The 24,875-nt window shown below is 43.1% G+C and overlaps 1 protein-coding gene across 1 annotated transcript in view; it reads right to left on the bottom strand.

Moving 5' to 3' along the window:
- The window catches only part of TCTN3 (tectonic family member 3), a 29,354-nt gene extending 5,557 nt beyond the window's left edge, over positions 1–23,797 (bottom strand). Inside the window, exons 1-13 of the mRNA XM_089314658.1 lie at positions 23,418–23,797; positions 23,126–23,249; positions 22,726–22,844; positions 17,235–17,362; positions 16,889–16,997; positions 16,690–16,805; positions 15,855–15,890; positions 14,920–15,000; positions 13,193–13,318; positions 11,578–11,685; positions 11,125–11,204; positions 10,705–10,858; positions 9,608–9,745 (exon numbers count right to left, since the gene is read on the bottom strand). Of these exons, the coding sequence (XP_089170784.1) occupies positions 9,608–9,745; positions 10,705–10,858; positions 11,125–11,204; positions 11,578–11,685; positions 13,193–13,318; positions 14,920–15,000; positions 15,855–15,890; positions 16,690–16,805; positions 16,889–16,997; positions 17,235–17,362; positions 22,726–22,844; positions 23,126–23,249; positions 23,418–23,691 (1,593 nt within the window). The 5' untranslated portion in view covers positions 23,692–23,797. The remainder of the gene's footprint in view (positions 1–9,607; positions 9,746–10,704; positions 10,859–11,124; positions 11,205–11,577; positions 11,686–13,192; positions 13,319–14,919; positions 15,001–15,854; positions 15,891–16,689; positions 16,806–16,888; positions 16,998–17,234; positions 17,363–22,725; positions 22,845–23,125; positions 23,250–23,417) is intronic.
- Between the last annotated feature and the right edge of the window lie 1,078 nt (positions 23,798–24,875).

The following is a 24,875-nucleotide window of genomic DNA, read 5'->3' as shown; positions in this document are numbered from 1 at the left end:
TACCAAAACAAGACAGTAAACCAAGAGAAATGTATCTGTCCAATAAATCTAATGAAATCTAACACAGGAATTATAAAGAATTCCCAAGATGGCAGTAAGACAAAGTCCCATGACAACTGTTGGGCAGCAAGCAGTCCACACTATATCAGGTTATGGAGGTCTCCATGAGGAACACACAGGAAAACGTGGAACTGAGAGACCATATGGCAAGTCAACTGTTGGAAAATGGCACTGAGAGAAACTTTACAGAGCTAGTGGAGAATATGAAAGTCTTGGCCATTAGTTCAATGACAACTAAGAATGAAATATGAGAATAACTAATTTCAGGAAAAATCAAAAGTCTCACAAGGACTGAATTACTTGTGACAGCATTGTGGCTCACTGTATTAAACTACTGCTTGCAACACTGGGATCCCACGTCAGAGTGCCAATTTGAGTCCCGGCGGCTCTGCTTCTGATCCAGCTGCCCACTGATAGGCCAGGAAAGTCAGTGGACAGAAGCCCAAGTGTTTTGGCTCCTGCCACTCACGTGGGAGACTCAGATGGAAGTATGGGGATCCTAGATTTAACCTGGCCCAGATCTGGCTGTCGTGGCCATTTGGGGATTAAACTGCTGGATGAAAAATCTTTTTCTCTCTGTTGTTTCCTCTCTTCCTGTCACTCTTTCAAATAAATAATTTTTTAAAAATGAACTACTTGGCTCAGCATGAATACTTACATAATCATAATAATGAAACACTGAATATTGGTTTAATAAGATATTTTGGGGGCTGGTGTTGTAGCTTAGCAAGTAAAACCACCACCTGTGATGCCAACAACCCTTATGGGTGTCAGTTCGTGTTCCAGCTCCTTCACTTTTATTCCAGCTTCCTGCTAATGGCTTGGGAAAAGCAGAAGATGGCCCAAGTGCTTGGGCCCCCATATCCAAGGGAGACCAAGAAGAAACTCCTGGCTCCTGGCTTCGACCTGGCTCAGCCCTGGCTGTTGCAGCCACTTGGGGAGTGAATCTGTGGATGGAAGATCTCTCTCTGTCTCCCCTCTCTCTGTAACTCTTTCAAATAAATAAATAAATAAATCTTTTATTTAAAAAGATAAAAGGTATTTTGGTATAACTCCAGTGGGAAGACAGGAGGAGAGTAACAGCACCTATGAAAATAAGAAGACAATGCATCCTCTCAGAAAATGATGATTCAGGAGATAACTATACACAATGCTTTGAAGTCAAGCAAAATATAGAAGGAAACAGCAAAAGAGTTAGAGGTAATTTCTGGAGAGCAGGAGGGTGAGGGGGGCTATGCAGCTGTATTTTTAAGCAGATTCTCTTTTCTGGCATTTTTTTTTTTAAACTTTAAAAATGCATGTAGTATTACTTTGGTAAATTATATAATTATCAACTAACTTGATCACTTATAATAATTAAATAGTATCTGGCCGGCGCCACGGCTCACTAGGCTAATCCTCCACCTTGTGGCACCAGCACACCGGGTTCTAGTCCCGGTCGGGGCGCCGGATTCTGTCCCGGTTGCCCCTCTTCCAGGCCAGCTCTCTGCTGTGGCCAGGGAGTGCAGTGGAGGATGGCCCAAGTGCTTGGGCCCTGCACCCCATGGGAGACCAGGAGAAGCACCTGGCTCCTGCCTTCGGATCAGCGCGGTGTGCCGGCTGCGGCAGCCATTGGAGGGTGAACCAACGGCAAAAGGAAGACCTTTCTCTCTGTCTCTCTCTCTCACTGTACACTCTGCCTGTCAAAAAATAAAAAATAAAAAAAAATAATTAAATAGTATCAGTCCAACATGCAGGGGAACTGAAATATAAGGAGGACTTCACAGCTTCAACAACTTGTGTTGTCCTAACTCAGGCTAAGGGAGCTGGGCTTTTCTGTCCCCTAAGTCACTGGGTAAGGGTCATATGGAGTGGCTGGCACCAGCACCCGACAGGTAAAGTGGATTCTAGTAAGCAAAACAAAGAAGGAAGAAAACCTCAGGCATATCCATCAAAATAGGGAGGGCGGAGGGATGAAATACAAGGGTACTGCAAATGCAAAATCACTTTTAGGGATAGTCCAGAGTCTCATGTACAAAATGTAAAAGAACAGGATGAAATGCCCAAATTAAATGCTACCTCTCATCCTTGACTTCCCCCACAACTTGTACATCTAAATACTCAAGTCCTACCTATGGCACCTCTAAATCTTCTGAATTCTGCCTACTTTTCAGAGTCTACAGAGCTGCCACCCAGGTTCAGGCCACCAGTGTCACCTGGGGAATTTCTACAGCAGTGCTTAGAATTGTTCCAATTTTACCTCAGAATTGCTTCCCCTCTTCCAGGGATGGTAGCTATCTTTGTTCACCACTGTATAAGTCGCTCCAGGCATGGTACATGGCCCAGAGTAAGTTAGGACAAAGAACGAGAGGTGCTTTTGGAGATAAGGAACTACAAAATAAGGATAAATCTCAAGGTAGAAAGTATGTCATAGCTATTTAAGAGTCAGCACCCATGCCAGTGCTACAGTGCAGCAGGTAGAGCCGCCATCTGTAGTGCCAGCATCCCACACGGGTGCTGGTTTGAGTCCTGGCTGTTCCACTTCTGATCCAGCTTCTTGCTAATGTGCACGGGAAAACAGTGGAGAATGGCCCAAGTGCTTGGGCCCCTGCACCCACGTAGGAGACCAGGATGAAGCTCCTGGCTCTGGCCTGGCCCAGCCCTGGTCCTTGCAGCCATTTGGGGAGTGAACCAGCAGATGGAAGATCTTTCTTCCCTCTCTTGCTGTCTCTCCCTGTCTCACTTTAACTCTTTCAAATAAATCAAAAAATAATCTTAAAAAAATGAAAGTCAGTAACCAAAGATCTATTTGACCCCTTATCCTTTCTACGACAATGTAATTAGGATACCTAAAGGCTGTGTTTCATCATTCATCCATATCTTTATTAATATTTCATATGAAATGTTTATTCATTTATCTATGTTCATAATTGTAAGGAGGTTTCAAATAAGTGCAACCTACTAGATACTAAAATAAAAAGCCTTTTTAATTGTACTTACCAAGTCACCGGATAATACTGAATGTCATTAACCCATTTTATAATCTGAGTTTTAGTACCAAATGAAGAATAATGGTTTTGAGTTATGTTCAGTGTATTATATTTGAATTCTGAAATCTAAAGTTCTTATATTTTCATTCTTAAACATATGTGTAGGCAAAATGAGAGAATTCATTATTTAGCATGCACAGCAAGAAGTGCATTGAAAAAAGTGCCCTCAGATCTGGTCATCTCATTTCTTTCATCAAGACAGACAAAAGACCCACCGCCAAGTCAGCACATTTCTTTTCCTGTGGATCCAGTTCTGTTATGTATGGTTGACTTAATTTATTTTTACTTAAAAGCTATAATATTTTATGATGTTTACTTCAGAAATTACCACCAACAATTCTATTGTAAACTTTATAAGATTTTGGGAGTTTATTTGTTCCAATTCAGTTTACAATGGAGCAAAATCCTTCATCCTCAAATAAGATTTACTTTGTAACAACATGAAGAGTTCACGCTAGGTTTTGCTTGACTTTGGTCATAGGAAATATATATTACATCTTCATAATCACAATGTTTAATTTTTTTATTGGAGAAGCAGAGAGAGAAACAGAGACTGAGAGATAGAGACAGAGCAAGCAAGACAGCAATTGAGCAAGCGAGAGACAGAAGAGAGCTCCCTTCTGTTGGTCTATTTCCCAAATGCCTGTGATGGCAGGGAGTGGGCAAGCCGGAAGCTGAGAGCTCAATTCATGTCTCCAATGCAGGCGGCAGAGACCCAAAGACTTAAGCCACTGCCTGCTGCCTCCCAGAGTCTGCACTGGCAGGAAACTGGAATTGGGAACTGCTGCTGGGATTCAAACCCAGGCTTACAGACCATGTTAACTGCTAGGCCAAAAGCCTGCCCCTATGATCACAATTTTCAATCCTTTTATGTTAACCCCACATGTCAAAGCACTACAAGTGAAAATTGTCATTATTAAGGAAAAAGCTGCAACTAACATCTCTTAGATTTATGTTTTATGGGTATATTCAAACAATGCACAAGAACAAATTCATCTGTGGCTTACATGTGTAACACATTATTGAGCTGTGAAAGTTCTTTATTCTAAACACAACTTTGTCAATATGTATTCTAAATATTTCCCCCTAGTGGCTTTCCTGCTCATTTTTCTGAATGTCTTTTTGATTTTAATATTTTTGAGGGTATAATTTATAAATAATAAAATATATACATCTTACATGTTTGGTTCATTGGGTTGTGACAGTTATATGTGCTATTTGCCAATACAAAACAAGATCTGGAATATGTTCACCATCTCAGTTCCTTTGTGTCCCCTTCCACATTATTCCCTGCCCCTCTCCCACAGCAACCATTTTCTGACTTTTATCACTGATGATGAGCTTTCCTTGTTTTTGTACTTCACATAAACAGAATCTTACAGCCCACTTCTGTGTGTGTGGCTTCCTTCACTCAAACATACTTGGGATTAATCTATGCTATTTTGTGTAGCAGTAATTCATTATGCTTAACTGCTAAGTAGCATTTTCCACTGTGTAAATATAATTTCCATTCTCCTTACGATGGATATTTGGGTCATTTCCAATTTTGTGATATTATCAATAAGGTTGCTATGAACTTTCTTTTACACATCTTTTTGGGGGCATATGTTTTAATTCCTCATTAGTGAATAACTAAATGTAAAATTATCGGGTCACAGGGAAGATACACTGATAAAGTTTAAGACCAGCTAGTTGTACCATTTTCCCTTCTTACTAGTAATTTATGAGAATTTCCAGTTATACGTTTCTTGGAACATGTTTATCAGTTTTTTTCAATTCTAGCTATTCTAGTGGGCATAAAGTAGTAACCTGGGGTTTTAATGATGGTGAATACCTTTTTATGTTTACTGGTCATGATGTAAAACAGTACCCAACAAAGGTAGAAAAACACTACTCTAATATCTGCATTTCTCTTTTCTGTTCTGCCACAAATCTTGATATGCCACTTTAATGGAAGGTTGGAACCAAGAAAATTATGATAAAAATAATGATGATATGGGGCCGGCACTGTGGCGTAGTGGGTAAAGCCACCACCTGCAGTGCCAGCATCCCATATGGGCGCTGGTTGAAGTCCTGGCTGCTCCACTTCTGATCCAGCTCTCTGTTATGGCCTGGGAAAGCAGTATAAGCCCAAGTCCTTGGGCCTCTGCACCAGCGTGGGAGACCCAGAAGAAGCACCTGGCTCCTGGTTTTGGATTGGCACAGCTCCAGCCGTTGTGGCCAATTGGGGAGTGAACCAGAGGATGGAAGACCTCTCTCTCTCTCTCTGCCTCCCCTCTCTGTGTAACTATGACTTTCAAATAAATAAATAAATCTTTAAAAATAATGATGATATGGCTGGCGCCGCAGCTCACTAGTCTAATCCTCCGCTGCGGTGCCGGCACCCAGGGTTCTAGTCCCGCTTGGGGCGCTGGATTCTGTCCCAGTTGCTCCTCTTCCAGTGCAGCTCTCTGCCGTGGCCTAGGAGTGCAGTGGAGGATGGCCCAGGTCCTTGGGCCCTGCACCCGCATGGGAGACCAGGAGGAAGCACCTGGCTCTTGGCTTCGGATTGGCGCAGCACGCCGGCTGTGGCGGCCACTTGGGGGGTGAACCAATGGAAAAAGGAAGACATTTCTCTCTGTGTCTCTCTCTCTCACTGTCTAACTCTGCCTGTTCAAAAAAAAAAAAAAAAAAAAAAAGATGATATGATGAGCAATATGTGCTGAGTACTCACTATGCACCAGGAGCTGAGCTAAGTGATTTCCTTTTCTCTTACTTAATCTAAACAACTGAATGAGTATTAATAATCTGTATTTCACAGAAGAGAAGACATAGAGAAATGAAATAACTTGACACACACCTACATCAGTGTGACTCAAAGGCCTCATGGTTACCTCATAAACTCCAGGCAATAGGTCTCCTAGGTAATCTAAAAAGCAGATGATCTACTTGGTGATGAACATGAATATTACAATTTTGGAAAGGTGTGGAGCCTTGGTCCTGTGATCTCACATTGTTTTTTACACTCACTTGCTTTGGTTTTGATTCTGAGTATTCTGTAAAATGACTTGTTTCTTCTCAAGAGATATATTTAAGTTTCAAAAAACTTTTTATGTAGGTATGATACATGGTGTATGTTTCAATCCCTAAACTTTTAAGATTGCTCTCAAGGCCTTATAATTATAAAATTATAAGCAGAGGAATGCCATGTAAAATAAATGCTATCTATTTCATGAGTTTGTTGTGAGAATTCAACAGTCAAAAAAAAAAAACAAAACCTACCACTACATGTCACATAGTAAATATTCAATGTTTACTATTATTATTATTATTCAAGTACAAGAAGGGAAGTCTACACAACCTTTGTCTTTGTATTTCCTCTACTATATAGTTTGTCCTTGGAAACGCTCCAAAAATTTTGGTACTTCACTTCTTTTTTATAATAATAGCACCTTAAAATGTTTCTATAATTATCTCTATACAATTAAAATCATCACGCAATTCAGTTCAAAATTCAACTGACCATCTTGCAGCTTGATTTCAAGGTTCATAAACACAAATGCCTACCAGCCTAATCAGGTAACCTGAATGACAAAAGTGGGATGGCCACGGTTAGCTAGGTGTAAGTTTTGTGAATGGAGCAAAAGTATGCTATAGGGTATGGAGAATAGGGTACAATGGTATAGGAGTATATGGGTATAGGAGAATAGGGTATAGGTAGGTTCCACCATTCAGTGACAAGATTTTATACCATACAGGAATATCATAGAGTCTTCACTGAAATCTGGATAGCTAGGTAAAATTTCCTTATCATGGTGGCAAAAATTAAGATAACAAAAACAACTGTGGACCAAACAACACAAGTCTACCCAGAGTAAATAAAGCCCCACAGGCTGCCAGTTTGTGCCTCAGCTTTAGTTTCATGCCATCATTCGGAGACACAAGCTGACTGGCACGGCCTGGGTGAGCCCATTCTCGACTGTTAACTTCCACGTGGAGAAGAGTCCTGGATGATACACAGTCTACAAGTACTAAGTCCTTCTCTTTCTCATTTCAGAAACTCTGTGACATGTACACTGGTGTTCTTGGATAAGTTATGAAATACTGGGAAAAAATTTTCATAGGAAGTCCTGAGAGACAAGCCTTGTGGATAGGGAAGTGATTTAAAATTAAAGACAAATAATCATAAATGCATAAAGACAAAAAGAACTATATTTATGTGCTTTCAGGAGAAAATTCCCATTCAAGATCCAGGAGGTTAAAAAATACTTTCTATGCAGATGAAAATTACTCTAGAGTATTTCAGGCATGGAAAGCCAAGACACTCTGGCAAAAAAAAAAAAAAAGAAAAGGAAATTACCTAAATGAAAGATCTCCGCGAGTGAGATCCCAGTGGAAAGAATAGGTCATCAAAGAAGGAGGTACCTTTCTCTGAAGGGAGGAGAGAACTTCCACTCTGACTACGACCTTGTCTAAATATGATCAGAGTCAGTGAACTCAAAAGGCTTCCATAGCCTTGGCAACTCATGACAAGAGCCTAGGGTGATTACTGAGGTCATACACAAGAGTGTCAATTTGTTAAGTCAACAACAGGAGTCACTGTGCACTTACTCCTCATGTAGGATCTCTGTCCTTAATGTGCTGTACATTGTGATTTAATGCTATAACGAGTACTCAAACAGTATTTTTCACTTTGTGTTTCTATGTGGGTGCAAACTGTTGAAATCTTTACTTAATATATGCTAAACTGATCTTCTGTATATAAAGAGAATTGAAAATGAATCTTGATGTGAATGGAAGGGGAGAGGGAGTGGAAAAGGGGAGGGTTATGGGTGGGAGGGAAGTTATGGGGGGGGAAGCCATTGTAATCCATAAGCTGTACTTTGGAAATTTATATTTAACACATTTGTTTCATAGTTCAAACTTTTACAAAGACACGGCTACTTAATGGAGATGAGCTTTAAAGAAGTGAACATTTTTGCATATTCATAATGACTTTTGTAAATCCCTTACAGCACCCTAAGTAAAGGAATACAGTTTTGTATACACCATACCACCTCTCAATAAGTTCAGACTAGACGACTATTACGTTTGGTTTTATAGAGGGAGGAAACTAACCTGAAAAGTCAACTTCTGCTAAACACTACAAAAGATACTGGTTAAAATATCGAGACAAGAAAGAGGTACCAGGTGGCTTCAACGTCTAGCAGAATCAGAGAACAATCCTGTGGGTATCTTCTTGTGTATGTTGTGAAAACAGGAATCCAGAAATAAAGAGGAAAGATAGAAAAATTTGACACTGGATTTAATGTAGAGTCTATGAGATCGAGTCTCACAGAAATAATTCTATTTTATTCACTAAACCAACACTGGAGGAGAATGGAATCTTACCATTAAGGCAGTTTCTGGTAACTTGAGTGTTAACCCCATTTACAAGCATAAAGAAACTACTGCAAGGGAGGGTTAAAAGCATTTTACTTCTGACCTATATGCAGCCTGAAGCTTCTTCTTTTCTGGAAAGTAACGCAATGCATAAGAATTTTAACCTGTTTTAGTTTCTATTAAACCAGGTGTTTAGCCAACTGGTTAAGATGCCCACATCCCACACTGGAATGCCTGGTTCGATTCCTGGCCCTGGCTCCTGACTCTAGCTTTTAGCTAATGTAGATCCTGGCAGGCGGCAGTGATGGCTCACGTAATTGCATGCTTGCCACCCTGGGCGTTCCCAGCTCCTTGCTTCAGCTGTGGGCACTGGGAGAGTGAACCAGAGGTGGGAAAGCTTTCTCCACCTCCCCCTCTCTCTCTCCTTCTCTCTGCCTTGCCCTCTCTGTCTGCCTCTTCAAACAAATTAAAAACAAAAAGCTTCAAACTCTTCAATTAAAAAAAGAAGTTAATAAACTGGGTTACAAGTTTACACGTGAATCACTTTACTAGGATCTAATAATTTCTAAGTAAAATGAAAATACCATGTTTCCAAGCATCTAAAGCTAAGCATTAGGTTCTAAAAGCAAGGCAGACACTAAAGCTATCTGAAGGCACACTATACACCATAAACAATAGGAATATGTTTACTACAGATGAAAGCATTTATTTACTGCAGCACATACAACTAAGAATTAGTGACTACAAACCAGTCACAGCCTTATTTTAATAATTCACAGGTTCAGAGATGCTCCTATAATTATGTGGTGGTCACATTCAACACATATTTCTGGAAAACGTTTTCTGGGGTTGAATCCACAGTAGGGTAATAGTGCTAGGGTTACTTAAAAGAAATTAACTAATACTATAATCTGGAGTCAGGAACTTCTTTAAAAACTGGGTTATGGTGGACATTGGCTATAAGTCACCTTAACAACATTTTTAAGTAACCAGGCAGAAAGGATAAACTTCAAAATTAATTGTGCCAGCACATTCTAAACACACATTGGCTGGTAACATAAATTGGCTGTCAGAGTTAAAAATTTTGGTCATCAAATGGCTGATGAGACAATTTAGGCTTTGCAAGGCTTGGCAGTCTTTTATGAACCATGACTTACCCGTATTGTCTGGCACTGGTATAGGAATCGGGCTCTGGACACATGAGCTTGTGGATTGGACTGAAGGCCTAAATAAGCCCACAATACCTGGATCTCCAGGGAAACTGGTATGGTACAGCAAGAAGTACAGTTCATAGCCTGAAGAAGGATAAAGAAGTATTTGTTTTAATTGCCTGATTATTGCCTTCAGACAGTCTCCATGCATTAAATAGCAATTTTTAAAAATTATTTTCATGTTATTTGAAAGGCAGAGAGAGAGAGAGAGAGAAAGAGAGAGAGAGGGAGGGAGGAAGGGAGGGAGAGAAGGAAAGAGAAAGACAGAGAGAGATTGTCCATTTAGTGGTTCACTCCCCAAATGTCTGCAATAGTGCAACAGTCAGGACTGGGCCAGGCCAAAGCCAGGAGCCCAGAAGTCAATCTGAATCTCCCATGTGGGTGTCATGGACCCAGTGACTTGAGCCATCACTGCTGCCTCCCACAGTCTGCATTGGAGGGAAGCTGGTGTCAGGAACCAGAGCTGGGAATCAAACCCAGGCACTCTGATGTGGAATGTGGGCACCTTAGCCTCTAAGAAGAATGCCTGCTCTAAGCAGTCTGTTTTGAAGGCTTCAGGCAGCCATGAAAGTTTCTGGAATACAAATAGGATATACTTAAAGCAGTAGTTTGGTGGGACTAATTGCAAGATGCAGGAACAATTCATATGATTTCCATTTTTAACCTGTTAATGTATTTTTTTGTAAATAAATATTAAATTTTTATAACAGGAAGAGTATAACTGAAGAGTGTATTGATGAAAGGAGTATAATCATGAAATTTCTGATGAGCAAATATTCAAGTAAATGAGAGAGTATTTGAAAAATATGGTTATTTTTGAACCATAATCTCTAGATTTTCTATCTTTAATTTTTTTTCCAAGTAAGGAAAATAAGTTATGTGTAAGCCTAACTTGAAATAATTACTTCAAATGGACAGATTTCTTATATCCTTTCTCCTATGTTACACATTATCTGTGGAAAGAGCTGGGTTTTAACCTTATTATCTGTAATTCACAAAGGAGTAAAATGAGCCATCATCAGAAAGTGTATTTCTCTCCTTACTGAAACACTGCAGCTCTTGCTGAGGATCCTGGTCCACCCTCCTCTCTGGGCCGGGTCTGCATCACCAAAGATGGCAACATGCTCCGGTCTTGGCTGTCCATGAAGAGCCTGATAAATCTCCTGCTGCTGGCCACGGCAGCCATCCTTTGACAGCCTGCAATTAAACACCATGAAGCCAGGAGTCCAGTGCTAACATACTACTGTAACCACATCAGCATATTAATCCATGCATTAGAAATGGCATGATAAAGCAGACTGGAGGAAATAATCCTCACTAGGAATTGAGGACTATCAAAAAACTCTTAGCAATGTTACTTAGGTTAAATGACTATTTCTTACAAGCTTTCTCTAAACTGTCATTTCAAATATAAGTTACCATATCAGTATTTTCCCTACAAGTAGGGACAAGCAAAGACTTACCTGAGCTTGCATCCAGACATTGCATTTACTCCAAATTGTACTTCATGTCTCTTAACGGAGCAAATTCCATTACCCTGACTCTGCAAGAGGGTCATCCAAGGTAGAAAGGTGATTATCAAGGAGATCAGAACAAAAAACATGTGAGGATTGGGAAATTTATGCATCACTGTTCCTTTAACACTATTTATATTTGAGTAGTATCAGGATATTGTTCAAGTCACAAATTTTTCTTTTCCTGCAGTGATTAAAAAACACAGTGACAAATACTGTTTTTTCAAAAATTGCTTTAAAGCTGCTGTTATCAACATTTGAGAGTAGAGTTGTAGCTTGGTAAAGAAAATGATAAATACCTAAAAATATGGGGAAAGCTTGAGAAATGGAAACTCAAAAAGATCAACCATTGCAGCTTTTCTCATTGGACTGTAACAGGACACCCTCTTCGAAAAAGGATACTGAGTGACTCATGTCCCCAGTTAAAGCCAAGAGTGGCTTCCCAACAATGTAGCCAGGATTCCCGCTTCTAGGTCCAGGAAGAGAAGCAGCTGTGCTCTGTTCAAAAGACTGTAGAAAGAGTGAAGAAAAGTCAGCTGTGGAGACCAGCATGCTATACTCTGTTCCACTACTGGGCTTCATCCCCTTCTTTAAGACAATTCAGTGAGCTACACAGAACAATCTGCTTCTTTGCACAGTATTGCATTTTGCAGAAGTTTTTACTCCAGTGCTTTACTTTTTTTCTAACTCACTAAAATAAATCCTAAATGATCTGACTACTGAAATTCACGTTACATTTACCAAGGATTACAACCAAGGATCAACCAAGAATTCCTTAACCTTGTTTTTCAAACATTATCAGGGGTGGGTATTTGGCACAGCAGTTAAGATATCATGTGGAACACCTGCATCCTATAAAGGAGTGCCTGGTTCTGATCTTGGCTCCTTCCCTTCTGACACAGCTTCCTGCTAACGTACACCTCTGGGAGGCATCTAGTGATGGCTCAAGTACTTGAGTCCTTACCACCAAAGTGGGAGACTTGGAATGAGTTCTGGAGTCCTGACTTTGGCCTGGCAAGCTGTGACTGTTGCAGGCATCTGAGAACTGAACCAGGGTTGGTCTGTCTTTTTAATAAGATGAAGATAATTAAAAAAAAATACTGTTAATTTAGGGCTATATTCAATCTTGCTGAAGCCAAAGAATTTACATGTATTTATTTCTAAAGATTTATTAATTTTATTATTTGAAAGACAGAGTTAGAGAGAGGCTGAGAGAGAGAAAGAGAAAGAGAGAGAGAGAGAGAGAGAGAAAGTGAGTCTTCCATCTGCTGGTTTACTCCCCAAATGGCCGCAGCAGCCAGAACTGTGCCAATCCAAAGCCAGGAGCCTGGAGCTTCTTCCAGGTCTCCCATGTGGGTGCAGGGGCCCAAGGACTTGGGTCATCTCCACTGCTTTCCCAGGCCATAGCAGAAAGCTGGTTGGGAAGTGGAGCAGCTGGGATTCGAACTGGTGCCCATATGGGATGCTGGAACTGCAGGCAGTGGCTTTACCTGCTATGCCACAGTGCTGGCACCTACATATAATTTTTAAAAATATATTTTAATTAACTATAGACGTTCTAGAGATGCCATCTCTGAGAGACACAGGGCTTGGCTGATCACCTGAAGGTAAAACTGAGAAAAACTATTCTAGGTTCAAGAAAGAGGAAAGAAAGCAAAAGGGAAGAGAGAGGGATCAAAACTGGAAATTTTGGAAGTGAATAAAATACTGAATACCCAGAAATATGAGAAAAGCTAGTTAAAATTTTTCTGTAGAATGCTGGCTGAGTTAATGATTTAAAACAACTACTGAGAAAACAGTTTTGATATGAGATTGAAGTCCTGCTTTGCTAGGAGCCAGACAATCAGAGATGATGTCAATGAATAGGTATCTGCTGAACACCTAGCTGTTCTAGCTATCAAGATTGAAGTAGGTCTTTGCTTCTCATTCTGTTTTCCATGTATTACAGAAGCATAGAAACTATCTGTATCCCAGTATTTCCTCCCCTTCTGGTACCCTTTAGAAGGAGGGCCCTAACCCTGAAACGAATGATGAAGTGCTGCTGTAGGGAAGTTCCTGGTTCAACAGTCAGGTTGGTTTGTCCAAAACTGACAGTGACTGTCTGGATTCCAAAAGTCCCATTGGTCTCTATTTCATAGATGACCTGAAATACAAAAGAAGAGTCAATTAATAAAAAGTAATTACTGGGTTGATTATGTTTAGAACAGAAGAATCTCCATCTTGAAAAGTTTTATTGAAACTAAATGAGGGGGCTGGTGCTGTGGCATAGCTGGTAAAGCCGCCGCCTGCAGTGCTGGGATCCCATACCAGTTCAAGTCCCAGCTGCTCCACTTCCCATCCAGCTCTCTGCTATGGCCTGGGAAAGCCATGGAAGATGGCCCAAGTCCTTGGGCTCCTGCACCCTTGTGGGAGACCTGGAGGAAGCTTCTGGCTCCTACTTTAGGAATGGTGCAGCTCCAGCTGTTGCAGCCATCTGGGAGGAGTGAACCAACAGATGGAAAACCTCTCTTTCTCTCTCTAACTCTCTGTAACTCTGCCTTTCACATAAATAAATAAACCTTTTTTTTAAAAAAAAAAGAAACTAAATGAGGAAGACTGGGAGCCTGCACTGTGGCATAGCAGGTAAAGCTTCCGCCTGCAATGCCGGCATCCCATATGGGCACCAGTTTGAGACCTGGCTGCTGCACTTCCAATCCAGCTCTCTGCTATGGCCTGGGAAAGCAGTGGAAGATGGCCCAAGTCCTTGGGCCCCTGCACCAGCGTGGGAAACCAGGAAGAAGCTCCTGGCTCCTGGCTTCAGACTGGCGCATCTCCAGCTGTTGTGGCCAATTGGGGGTTGAACCAGCAGATGGAAGATCTATCTCCTTCCTTCTCTCTTTCTGCCTCTCATTCTCTCTGTGTAACTCTTTCAATAAATAAATCTTTTTAAAAATGAGGCAAACTGAATATATTCTTAAAAATGCCAAACATAAATACCAAGAAAACATATGTTGACTTCACATTATACTTGTATGTGAAAAAAGACTGGATGGAGCTCTCTGAAAGGGCTCATGGGAGGGGTGAGTTTATGATAAGCATTGAAAGGAAGAAGAAGAAATCACTGATTGTGGACAGAGGTGAGCAAAAGCAGAAGCCAAGGTGAACCTGGAAGGAAACCAGTTTATCTGGCTCTCACGATGTTTGGAGATAAACAGAAACAGTACCTCAGGGTGTAACGCACAAGCAATTGAAGGTAACCTTAAATTTCTTCATATTCTGCCCCCATAATGGGGCGACTCGAGTCCCATGGACTTCAGAATCAACCCTGCTCTGTTGTTGAGGATAATTAAAGTTCATGATGTATTTAAAAAAAAAATTTCTTCATATAGTCTTTAACATGATGCTTTATGATAATTCTTACTCCTTTATGTTGGACTGATTAGAAGAGAAAGAACAGAGAACAGAACTAATTCATTTCAATTTTACTGTCAACACGAGCAAATGGTCAGTAGGAATCAGTAGCAGACTGCACATGGACAAAGGGAGAGGAGTCAGGAACAGTGAATCTGAAATACTGGAGAATGATGGAATGGAAACAACGAAACGTGGTAGGGAGCAAGGCAATGGGCTCAATTCTCGGCGTGTTACATTTCAGGCTACGTAAAATCCAGGTGGGGGTCAGGCTCCCATTTCATGGAAGACCAGGCATCTCTGGCAACACTGATCCACAGGCCTCAGTCCACCATCCGAGGTCAGCATCCCTACCTGGGAAACGACATTCTGACAAGTGTTTCCAGCCAAGAGAGGAGGGTCAGTCTGTGAAGCAGGGGTTACAGGAACCTGGAGCTAGCAAAGGAAAGAGGCGAGTCAACTACAATTGAAGGCTGCGCTTTTCTCTGCTAGCTACAGGAGTATTTTCTTTCCCTATGACCGTTCCCTTCTCTTTCCTTCTACTGCCAGCCTACAACTGAAATTCAGGTCATCCTAAATCAGCACTTCTCAAAACATACTTCTCAGATCGCTAGACATAAAATACGGGTTCCACAGCTATGTAAATTTTTAAAAATAACACATTCAGGGGCCAGCACTGGGGAGCAGCGGGTTAAAGCCCTGGCCTGAAGCACCAGCATCCCATATGGGTGCCGGTTCTAATCCCAGCTGCTCCACTTCCAATCCAGCTCTCTGCCATGGCCTAGGAAAGTAGTAGAATATGGTCCTTGGGCCCCTGCACCCACGTGGGAGACCTGGAAGAAGCTCCTGGCTCCTGGCTTCAGATCGGCACAGCTCTGGCCGCTGTGGCCAATTGGGGAGTGAACCATCAGATGGAAGACCTCTCTCTCTCTAACTCTTTCAAATAAATAAAATAAATCTTTTTTTTTTTTTAAACATATTCAACACCTTCTTCATAGAAACTGACAAAACTCTCTAGCAAATTAAACACTCCAAGATGCCCACTTTCAATATAGTGTTTATTTACCTGAATGTTTCCCAAACTTATCTAACACTTCATGATCTTCATATCATAAAAGGCTATTAACAACATAGAACATACCTGGGAAAACAGTGTTTTAGACCCATCCTTAACTGTTTGACACATCATGCTTACATTTATCTCACCATTACGATTTAGACTAAAATTTACTCAGCTATAAAGAGGCCAAATACTCTTTTTTTCTTTTTCCTGATAAACCAATTCATACCTTCAAATTCTGCAGATCCATCATACCTCTTGGAACCTAGAATAATAGAAGAGAGATCTAAGTGTGCATATACCTTTCATACAATCCCCAGGAATCTGTAGTTTTATATTACTATTACTAAGTTTTGGTAATGGGAAACCAACATACTAGAATGATACACTTCCTGTCTTCCACCTAACTCTTCTTTACACTAAAATGACAGGGAGTGGAGCTAGCTGGGAGGTTGGACAAAGCTGTATTGAACAGACAAAGCAAGAAGTTCAGTGAAATAATGAGATGTCACCCTCTTAAGTTCTCCCAAGTCAATCCCCTTAGCCTGGAGGGTGACAAATTCTTTTTTTTTTTTATTTGACAGATAGAGTTAGAGACAGAGAAAGATCTTCCTTCCGTTGGTTCACTCCCCAAATGGCCGCTATGCCAGAACTATGCCGATCCGAAGCCAGGAGCCAGGTGCTTCCTCCTGGTCTCCCATGCAGGTCCCAAACACTTGGGCCATCCTCCACTGCCCTCCCAGGCCACAGCAGAGAGCTGGAGTGGAAGAGGAGCAACCAGGACTAGAACCTGGTGCCCGTATGGGATGCTGGCACCACAGGCAGAGGATTAACCTAGTGAGCCACGGCACCAGCCGAGGGTGACAAATTCTAATCATGGGTCTGTACTCCAAATTCTTTCATCTTTCTTCCTATGATGGGGGTTTCAAGGCCTTCTGCCTTATATGTAGCTCTTGAGGAGTCTAACTTTCAGTTCAATGCTCTTCCCACAACCAATACCAATGGGAAGCATGTTGACTTCAAATCCACAGTGGGGACAGAGTGAGGAGAGAAGAGACATCCACCTTCAAGACTGTGAAATTATAGTAAGAGGCGGCATCAAGGGCTGGATCCAGGGTACAGCTGCTTGCCAGGTTCTTGAAGAAACGAGTGCAGGTTGTACTTTTACTCTCCAGGAAGCCTTAGGACACAAATAATTAAGAGAGTAGTAAATGAAAAAGCTTCTTTTAAACTGGATACAGGATATTTCTGACCTGGACTTACCAGCAGGATTGCTCTCAGAACAGAGTCCCCCAGCTCCAACTCCAGCAGGCTGCCTCAGTAAACTCAGTACAGACCACTTGGGGAAGTAAGTCAGAATGGGGTCCCCAGCCTGAATCAAATATTGGAGACAGTTATTCACAGTGAGATAGGAATGAATTACACCAGAGAAGACAAAGTAGAAACAAAGGTTAACTCAACAGCTTGTTTACATGGGCAGAACTGCCCTTCAAAAGAGCTGATGAAGGGTTATCTAGTTGTAGGGAGGTTCCTGGAAGATCCCTAGGCAATTGTGTACTATTAAAGAAGAAACCTAACCAAACAATCCCACCCCCTTCCATGGGCTCACCTTATAAAAAGGTAGTGGTGACTGTGTTTGCGTTGTTGAAGTGAATGATTCTCCTCCAAACTCTGTAGCCAGGTCTTGAAAGTTGGTTGCATTGACCTTTTGGAGCTTCTGGAAATAGTTTAATTTTGCTAAAAATGTTTTTTTTAAAAAGAAAGAGTGTTTAGATAAAAGAACATTGATTTTTTTTAAATATCTGGCATGACAAATGATAAACAATTTTTTTATTGCAGCATATATAAAGTGTGCAGATACACTAAAGAATGAATTCAAAGAATTTTAACAAATGTACTTATTGGTATCACCACCATACAAATCAAGCCACAGAACACTGTCCCAAAAGGTTCTCAGCCAATACTCCATCTCCAGGGATAACAATCCTGATTTCTATCACCTCCTATTTTATTTGTAACCTATTATCTGAATTACTGTTTAAGATCTTAATTAAGCCTCTGCCTGCAGCGCCTGCATCCTATATGGATGCCAGTTCGAGTCCTGGCTGCTCCACTTCCGATCCAGCTCTCTGCTATGGCCTGGGATAGCAGAAGATGGCCCAAGTGCTTGAGCCTCTGCACCCACGTGGGAGACCGGATGAAGCTCCTGACTTCAGATCAGCCCAGCTCCAGTCATTGCAGCCATTTGGGGAGTAAACCATTGGATGGAAGACCTCTTTCTGTCTCTACCTCTGTGGTGAGACTCAAATCAATAAATCTTAAAAAAAAAAAAAAAAAAAAAAAAAAGAGATCTGAGTTAAGAATTTGGTCGAGTATATAGACTATTATGTTTTATTCCTTTCACCTTTTAATTCCTATATACAAGACTTCAGGCACCCCAAAAAGGTATCTGCTATAATAATTCCATAATTCCTATTATCCAACTGTATAAATTTTTCCATGTTCCTGCAGTCATCTCTTTATGGCACTTCAGAACCAGGAGACACAGGAATAGGCCCTGGTGCTGTCCACTGCCCTGCAGATGACAGAAACACTCAGCTTTACCACTCCAGGTTTTCTGTTCACTTGACAAAGGAGTACAGCAGAACCATGCTCCATGCTAGTTTCATTATTCATATGACATTTGGACAGAGTGAAAAAAAAAAGGTAGCAAGACCCACATCACTGAAAACTAATGAGGATTCCACATTAAATAAGCCTGACCTTATCTGTGATCACAACATTTTAATTATCTGAATTTTCAGCATGAAATAAATACATCTTTAAATTCTGGGGCCTCTCAGAATTCTCACTCACTAGATCCCTGTTACTCAAAATAAGATGCATATATTAAAACCTGGAAACTTGTCAGAAATGCAGACCTGAGGGTCACTCCCTAGACCCACAGAGTCGGAATTTGCATGTTAACAGGATCTCCAGGTGATGTGCATGCATATGTAGAGTTTGAAAAAGCATTGCTTTGAAACAGGTGATGCTTTGATCTGCAATCTTCAAACTATGAATCTTCCAGGAACTCATATGCTGAAAACCACATTAAAGACTATTTTCCTCATGTAAAATTCAGCAATTTGTATCCTTATAAATCAAAGTTAAAATTAAGCTAACAAGCCGGCGCCGTGGCTCACTAGGCTAATCCTCTGCTTAGCGGCGCCGGCACACCAGGTTCTAGTCCCGGTCGGGGCGCCGGATTCTGTCCCGGTTGCCCCTCTTCCAGGCCAGCCCTCTGCTGTGGCCAGGGAGTGCAGTGGAGGATGGCCCAAGTGCTTGGGCCCTGCACCCCATGGGAGACCAGGAGAAGCACCTGGCTCCTGCCATGGGATCAGCGCGGTGCGCAGGCCTCAGCGCACCGGCCGTGGTGGCCATTGGAGGGTGAACCAACAGCAAAGGAAGACCTTTCTCTCTGTCTCTCTCTCTCACTGTCTACTCTGCCTGTCCAAAAAAAAAAAAAAAAAAAAAAAAAATTAAGCTAACAAAAGAAGCTCATGAAGAAGATGAGCTGAGATGGCAAATATCCATTTGGCAATTTTTCATGGCTTAAATGAATAAGAGGAAATTAACATTTTGTATCTTACTGCTGTGCAGGGATATTGGTGGTAAGCAGAGATAAGGCAAATAAGGAGGAGAATAAATGGAGTTTTTGCCAAAATTTTGCTATCATACAAAGCGTATTATACCTAACAGAGTTTAAAGATATTTAGATTTAATTAATACAATTTCAGATGTGGAAGGAAACCCAGAGACCATCTGACTCAATCCCATAGAAAATTTGGATCCTCAGAGGTAAAAGAATTACAAAAGGCCACAGATCGCAGACCTCTTAATACATGGTCTAGGGTTCTTTCCAGGCTATTGTACAAATGGACTTAGACTAAGAACATCCTCTATTAATAATTTATCAGTAGATACGATCTCTATGGGCACATAAAGATATGGTGCATCCTCTCCAGGTGCTGGCAATTTACCTGGGGAGACATGAAGTTCACATAAACTGATAACAATACAAGGGATCCTTTAAGTTCCAAAGGAATGACTCAAAAGATAACTGCCTTAAAATTTTTGAGGATGGGTTCACTTCTGATACGTGAGCAAGAAAGGACTTTTGGAAGAGCTGGGAAATTAAAATGAAAGACAAAGAGGAATAGCTGAGCCAAGAATTTAAGCAAATGCACGTTTGGGAAGTCTCCTGAGGACAACAAGTAGATGAGTCTGGCCAACACAGATGTTCAATGAAGACCGTAATGGGAGAAAAGCCTGGAAACAGAAGCTGGATAAAACCTGAGAGCACCTTGATTGTCAGGCTAAAGAAACTGGACACAGGTTTTTTGTTTGTTTTGAAGATGTATTTTTTATTTATATTTGAAAGAGTTGAGAGAGAGATTTTCCATTTCCTGGTTCACTCCCTCAAATAGCTGCAATGGCTGAGGCTGTGCCAGGCCAAAGCCAGGAGCCTGGAGTTTCATCTGGGTCTCCCATGTGGGTGCAGTGGCCTAAGCACTTGGGCCATCCTCTGCTGCTTTCCCAGGTGCATTAGCAGGGAGCTGGATTGGAAGAGGAGCAGCTGGGACTCAAACTGCTGCCTGTATATGACGCTAACGTTGCAGGTGACAGCTTAGCCTGCAATGCCACAATGCTGGCTTTACATAGTTCTATAAGTGGTGGGAAATTAATGGATATGTCTAAATAAGGAAACAACATAATGTGATGTTATGGGAAGATTAATCTAGTACAGTGATTCTCCATGATTTTGTGTGCTGTATGTGTATGTGAGAGGGAAGGAGGCAAACAATCAGAACCAAAGGGCAGCTGCTGCCTCTTCAGACTAAACTAATCCATCTCCCGGCCTCATTCAGGGAAGCTTCATTCATAACAACCCAGTAATATTTCTGGGAGTGGCCATATTCTCAGATGTTGTTCAGATATACTGGTCCAGAAGCAGAGTGCATGACGGTATGGAAGGCTAGAGTATAGATTAAAAGGAGGGAGCACCAGCTGGACACCATGACAGTAGCCCTGTTCCAAGACCACAAAGCTGGCTCTAGAAGGCAATAGGTTTACAAAGGAAGGAACAGCCTTGTCTTAAAATGAAGTAATCATTCTGGTCCCTTTACCCTCTTTACAACCTATACAGACATTGGTCTCCTGATAAATTGCTTCCAATTCAAGTTCACAGAAAACAAAAACTGGTCCTTTGCAATTTCTTTCCTAACAGTCAGATGAAATCCAGGTGGGTTGACTTTCATGTTGCAAGGGAACATTTAAATCTACGCTGTGTGTGAACATCATCTTGCTTCATCAACATTTACTTTTTTGTTGTTGTTGTTGTTTGACAGGCAGAGTGGACAGTGAGAGAGACAGAGAGAAAGGTCTTCCTTTTGCCGTTGGTTCACCCTCCAATGGCTGCCACGGCTGGCGCGCTGCGGCCGGCGCACCGCGCTGATCCGAAGGCAGGAGCCAGGTACTTCTCCTGGTCCTCCATGGGGTGCAGGGCCCAAGCACTTGGGCCATCCTCCACTGCACTCCCTGGCCATAGCAGAGAGCTGGCCTGGAAAAGGGGCAACCGGGACAGCATGCGGCGCCCCGACTGGGACTAGAACCTGGTGTGCCGGCGCCGCAAGGCGGAGGATTAGCCTAGTGAGCCGCGGCCAGCCGCTTCATCAACGTTTACAAAAAGATATATTAGCTGCATTACCTTTAGAAATGTTACAGCCAGGGGCCAGTGGCACCAGTATCCTATATTGGTGCCGGTTCAAGTCCCAGCTGCTCCTCTTCCAATCCAGCTTTCTGCCTATGGCTTGAAGGCAGCAGAAGATGGCCCAAGTGCCTGGGCCGCTGCACTCACAGGAGATACCCAGAAGAAGCTCCTGGTTCCTGGTTTTGGATTGGCCCGGCTCTGGCTGTTGCCGCCATTTGGGGAGTGAACCAGCAGATGGAAGACCTCTCTCTCTGTCTCTCCCTCTCTCTGTCTGTAACTCTACCTCTCAAATAAATTGAAAAAATATTAAAAAAAGTTGCAGCCATCACTAGCAAATTTCTTAGTCCATTAAAAACACCAATGACTGCCATCTCTCATCCTTTACTGTACTCTACAGTTACAGGGCACTTTCTCAACCAGGGCCAGTGACATTAGTTCTCACTTCACAATTGAAGAAACTAGCCTGGAAATAGAGGGATTTGCTCAAGTCTGTGCAGATGGCAAGGAAATGAATGGTAGGCCTGAGATCCTATATAATGCTCCTTCCCATACACTGTTAACTTATAAAATTAAAAACAAGGTAGGCACAGGCTCATTTGTCAAAGATATTCATTCACATGTTATCTGGTGCCAACTGTGTGTCAAGCAGTGGGGATTTATGGAATGCCCTCATGGAGATGGTAGTAAGTGAGGGATATTGGTTACTTGGGATTACAGGAACTTAACGGAATGACTAAAAGCATCTAAACTGAAGTTCTGTAAGAGTTCTCTGATCCACAGCAAGTGTACCCCAAGAAATGGCAAAGATTTGCTAACAAGGCAGAGAGAGAGAAAAGGCAGGGATGAGGTGGAAGAACAAGGAGAATGGTAGAGATCTAAAGGATGAAAATAGAGGTTTATAAAGAACGGGAAGGGTGGGCCAGGCGCCGCGGCTCACTAGGCTAATCCTCCGCCTTGCAGCGCCGGCACACCAGGTTCTAGTCCTGGTAGGGGTGCCACATTCTGTCCCAGTTGGCCCTCTTCCAGGCCAGCTCTCTGCTGTGGCCAGGGAGTGCAGTGGAGGATGGCCCAAGTGCTTGGGCCCTACACCCCATGGGAGACCAGGAGAAGTACCTGGCTCCTGCCATCGGATCAGCGTGGTGCGCCGGCCGCAGCGCGCCGGCCGCAGTGGCCATTGGAGGGTGAACCAACGGCAAAGGAAGACCTTTCTCTCTGTCTCTCTCACTGTCCACTCTGCCTGTCAAAAAATAAAAAAAAAAAAAATAAAAGAACGGGAAGGGTAGCCCAAAGACAAAGCCAATTCCCAATACACCTTACACAAGAGCAGCTGATGTGTGTCTCTACTCACTGTTGTTCACATGGACACAGAACTGTTGGATTCCATTTGAATCCAAGAAAACTCTCGAAGGAAACGGGGAATTACTCCTGAAGATCAGAGAGTTGTCTATACACACCCAGCTTGAAGACCTACGAGGAAAGAGGATGGAGAAGATACTTAGATGGGGAGGGGTCGGTCTGAAGACAGGTTCCCCAGGGCTGTCAGTCAGGTGTCAGAGAGGCTGTAGGGCAACACTGGACAGCTCCACTCTGTGAAATCAGCAAAGGAAGGTCGCAGCTGGGAAAAACCAAGCCCACGTCCTCGGAGCGGAGGTGGGGGCAAGCGGCAGGCAGGTGAACTGTTACTTCCACCCGGCACCCACTGCGGGGCCCAGGCTCCTCTGGGATTCGTTTTGGGCACCGCGGCTCACCTGACGCTGCCAGGGAGGCAGAAGGCGAACACCGTCCTCGGGTGGAGGAGATAGCAGTCCCTGTCGCAGCAGCAATTCAAGTCGCAGGTGCCAGGAGTCAAGTCACAGACACAGACCGGTAGGACTACGAAAGGACAACAGGAAGTAGAGCGGGTGGCATGAGGCCATTAGTCTTCCATGCACTAATCCCCCCTCTTCCGAGAGCCCCACACCTTCGTGGCAAGCTGAACCTTGTTTATAGGACTTTACACCTAAGAAGCGAGTGATTCACCCCCACAACCCTTCCCCTCACCTGGGAAGAGGTCCACGGTCTTATTCCCAGGCGCCGAAGGGGTCACCAGGGTCGAGTCCACCGTAGAGAGTTCAGGCCCGGCCGAGGAAGCTGTGGTCCCCTCCGAGGTGGGCTGGAGGGTCCCGCCCGGCGTGCCCGGCGTGCCCGGCGTGCCCGGCCCCGGGACCGAAGAAGTGGGCGCTGTTTCTGACGGTGAGGCAGACGACTGAGGCTGGACGCCCTGGGGCTGCATCAGGAAGAACACCTGTAGTAGCACGAGCTGCCTGGCGCACATAGGGCAGGCCACTCGCCCGAGGGTCCAACAGGAGCCTCCGCCGTCTCCAGACGCGTTGCTAGAGCGCGGGGTGGGAGGAGTCGCATAGCGTCTGACGTCACGCGCATGCGTTTGCTCATTGGCTCATGGCGAGCGCGGAGCGGTCTCCAGCCAATAAGAAGCGGTGTTGTTACAGCTCTTTCAGCATCCTAGGGTATGGGCCGTCCTCCTCGGGCCGGCCCGGGCACAGCCTCCGTCGCCTGGCAACCGCACCGGGGTAGGGAAGCCTTGTCCCTTCTCTCCGCTAGAGGACAGTAGGAGGTCGGGCCACCAGCTAGGGCCGGAGTCCCGCGCAGACCGGGCCGCCCGGAGGAGCGGAAACAGCAGTGGCAGGAACGAGGTTTGCACGTCTTTTCCTCCCCTGATTCCTGCGGTGAGAAATCCTCTCTATGGAAGGATACTGGTGTCAAGGGAGTGAAACACACCCAGAGTCCCGTACCCTAGGAAGTGTCTCCTCTAAGTACATGCTTTTGGAAACACATTAAAATACTGTTCTTTCAGCTTCTTGAAGTTTAACATTGAGAAAAAAAATTTCAAAACTCCATAAATGCTTCAACATTATTAAAGATGAACTGCGTTATTGTTGCTGGAAAAAGTGTTGAAAGAAGGAAAATTGGGAATAAAAAAGAGAAGGGGAAATGTGAGGAGATAGGGAAGGAAAATGTGAGTAGAAAGAAAAATGTTTTCTAGAAGAGGAGAAAACAAAATGCAGGGAATAGCGAAGAAAACCCATGCTCTGTTATGAGCCGCCACTTGGTTTTGTTTTGCTGGGGAGTGGAGGGCCACGTCCAGGAGAACTCCTGGTCTTAGGATCATCCTTACCAGCCTGTCAGGTCTGCTAGCAGCAAGCCCTGCGGCTGTGGCCCGCGTGAAATGTGCCTGGCATGGCTGAGGAGCTGACTTTTTAATTTCCAAATTTTAATTCAGAGTTAAAGAATTTGCTCCTGTTAGACCTAGCATTTTCTTTTCTCTATAATTCTGACATCTGGATTATTTCAGTTGCTTGGCCTGGGCTATAAATTAAGACTGTTTAGAGTTATCTAAAGTCTGGTGTCTGGCCAAGGCCTTCCTTTCTAGGTGAATCTCTTAAGCAGGTAAGTTTTAGGCCACTTGACTGTGCTCACGTTCCTTGACAAGGTCTTGAT

The sequence above is a fragment of the Oryctolagus cuniculus genome, chromosome 15 (genome assembly GCF_051225735.1).
Source record: "Oryctolagus cuniculus isolate XC-2025 breed Fujian yellow rabbit chromosome 15, ASM5122573v1, whole genome shotgun sequence".
NCBI classification, from domain to species: Eukaryota; Metazoa; Chordata; class Mammalia; order Lagomorpha; family Leporidae; genus Oryctolagus; species Oryctolagus cuniculus.
This window is presented reverse-complemented; position numbering and strand designations above follow the sequence as displayed.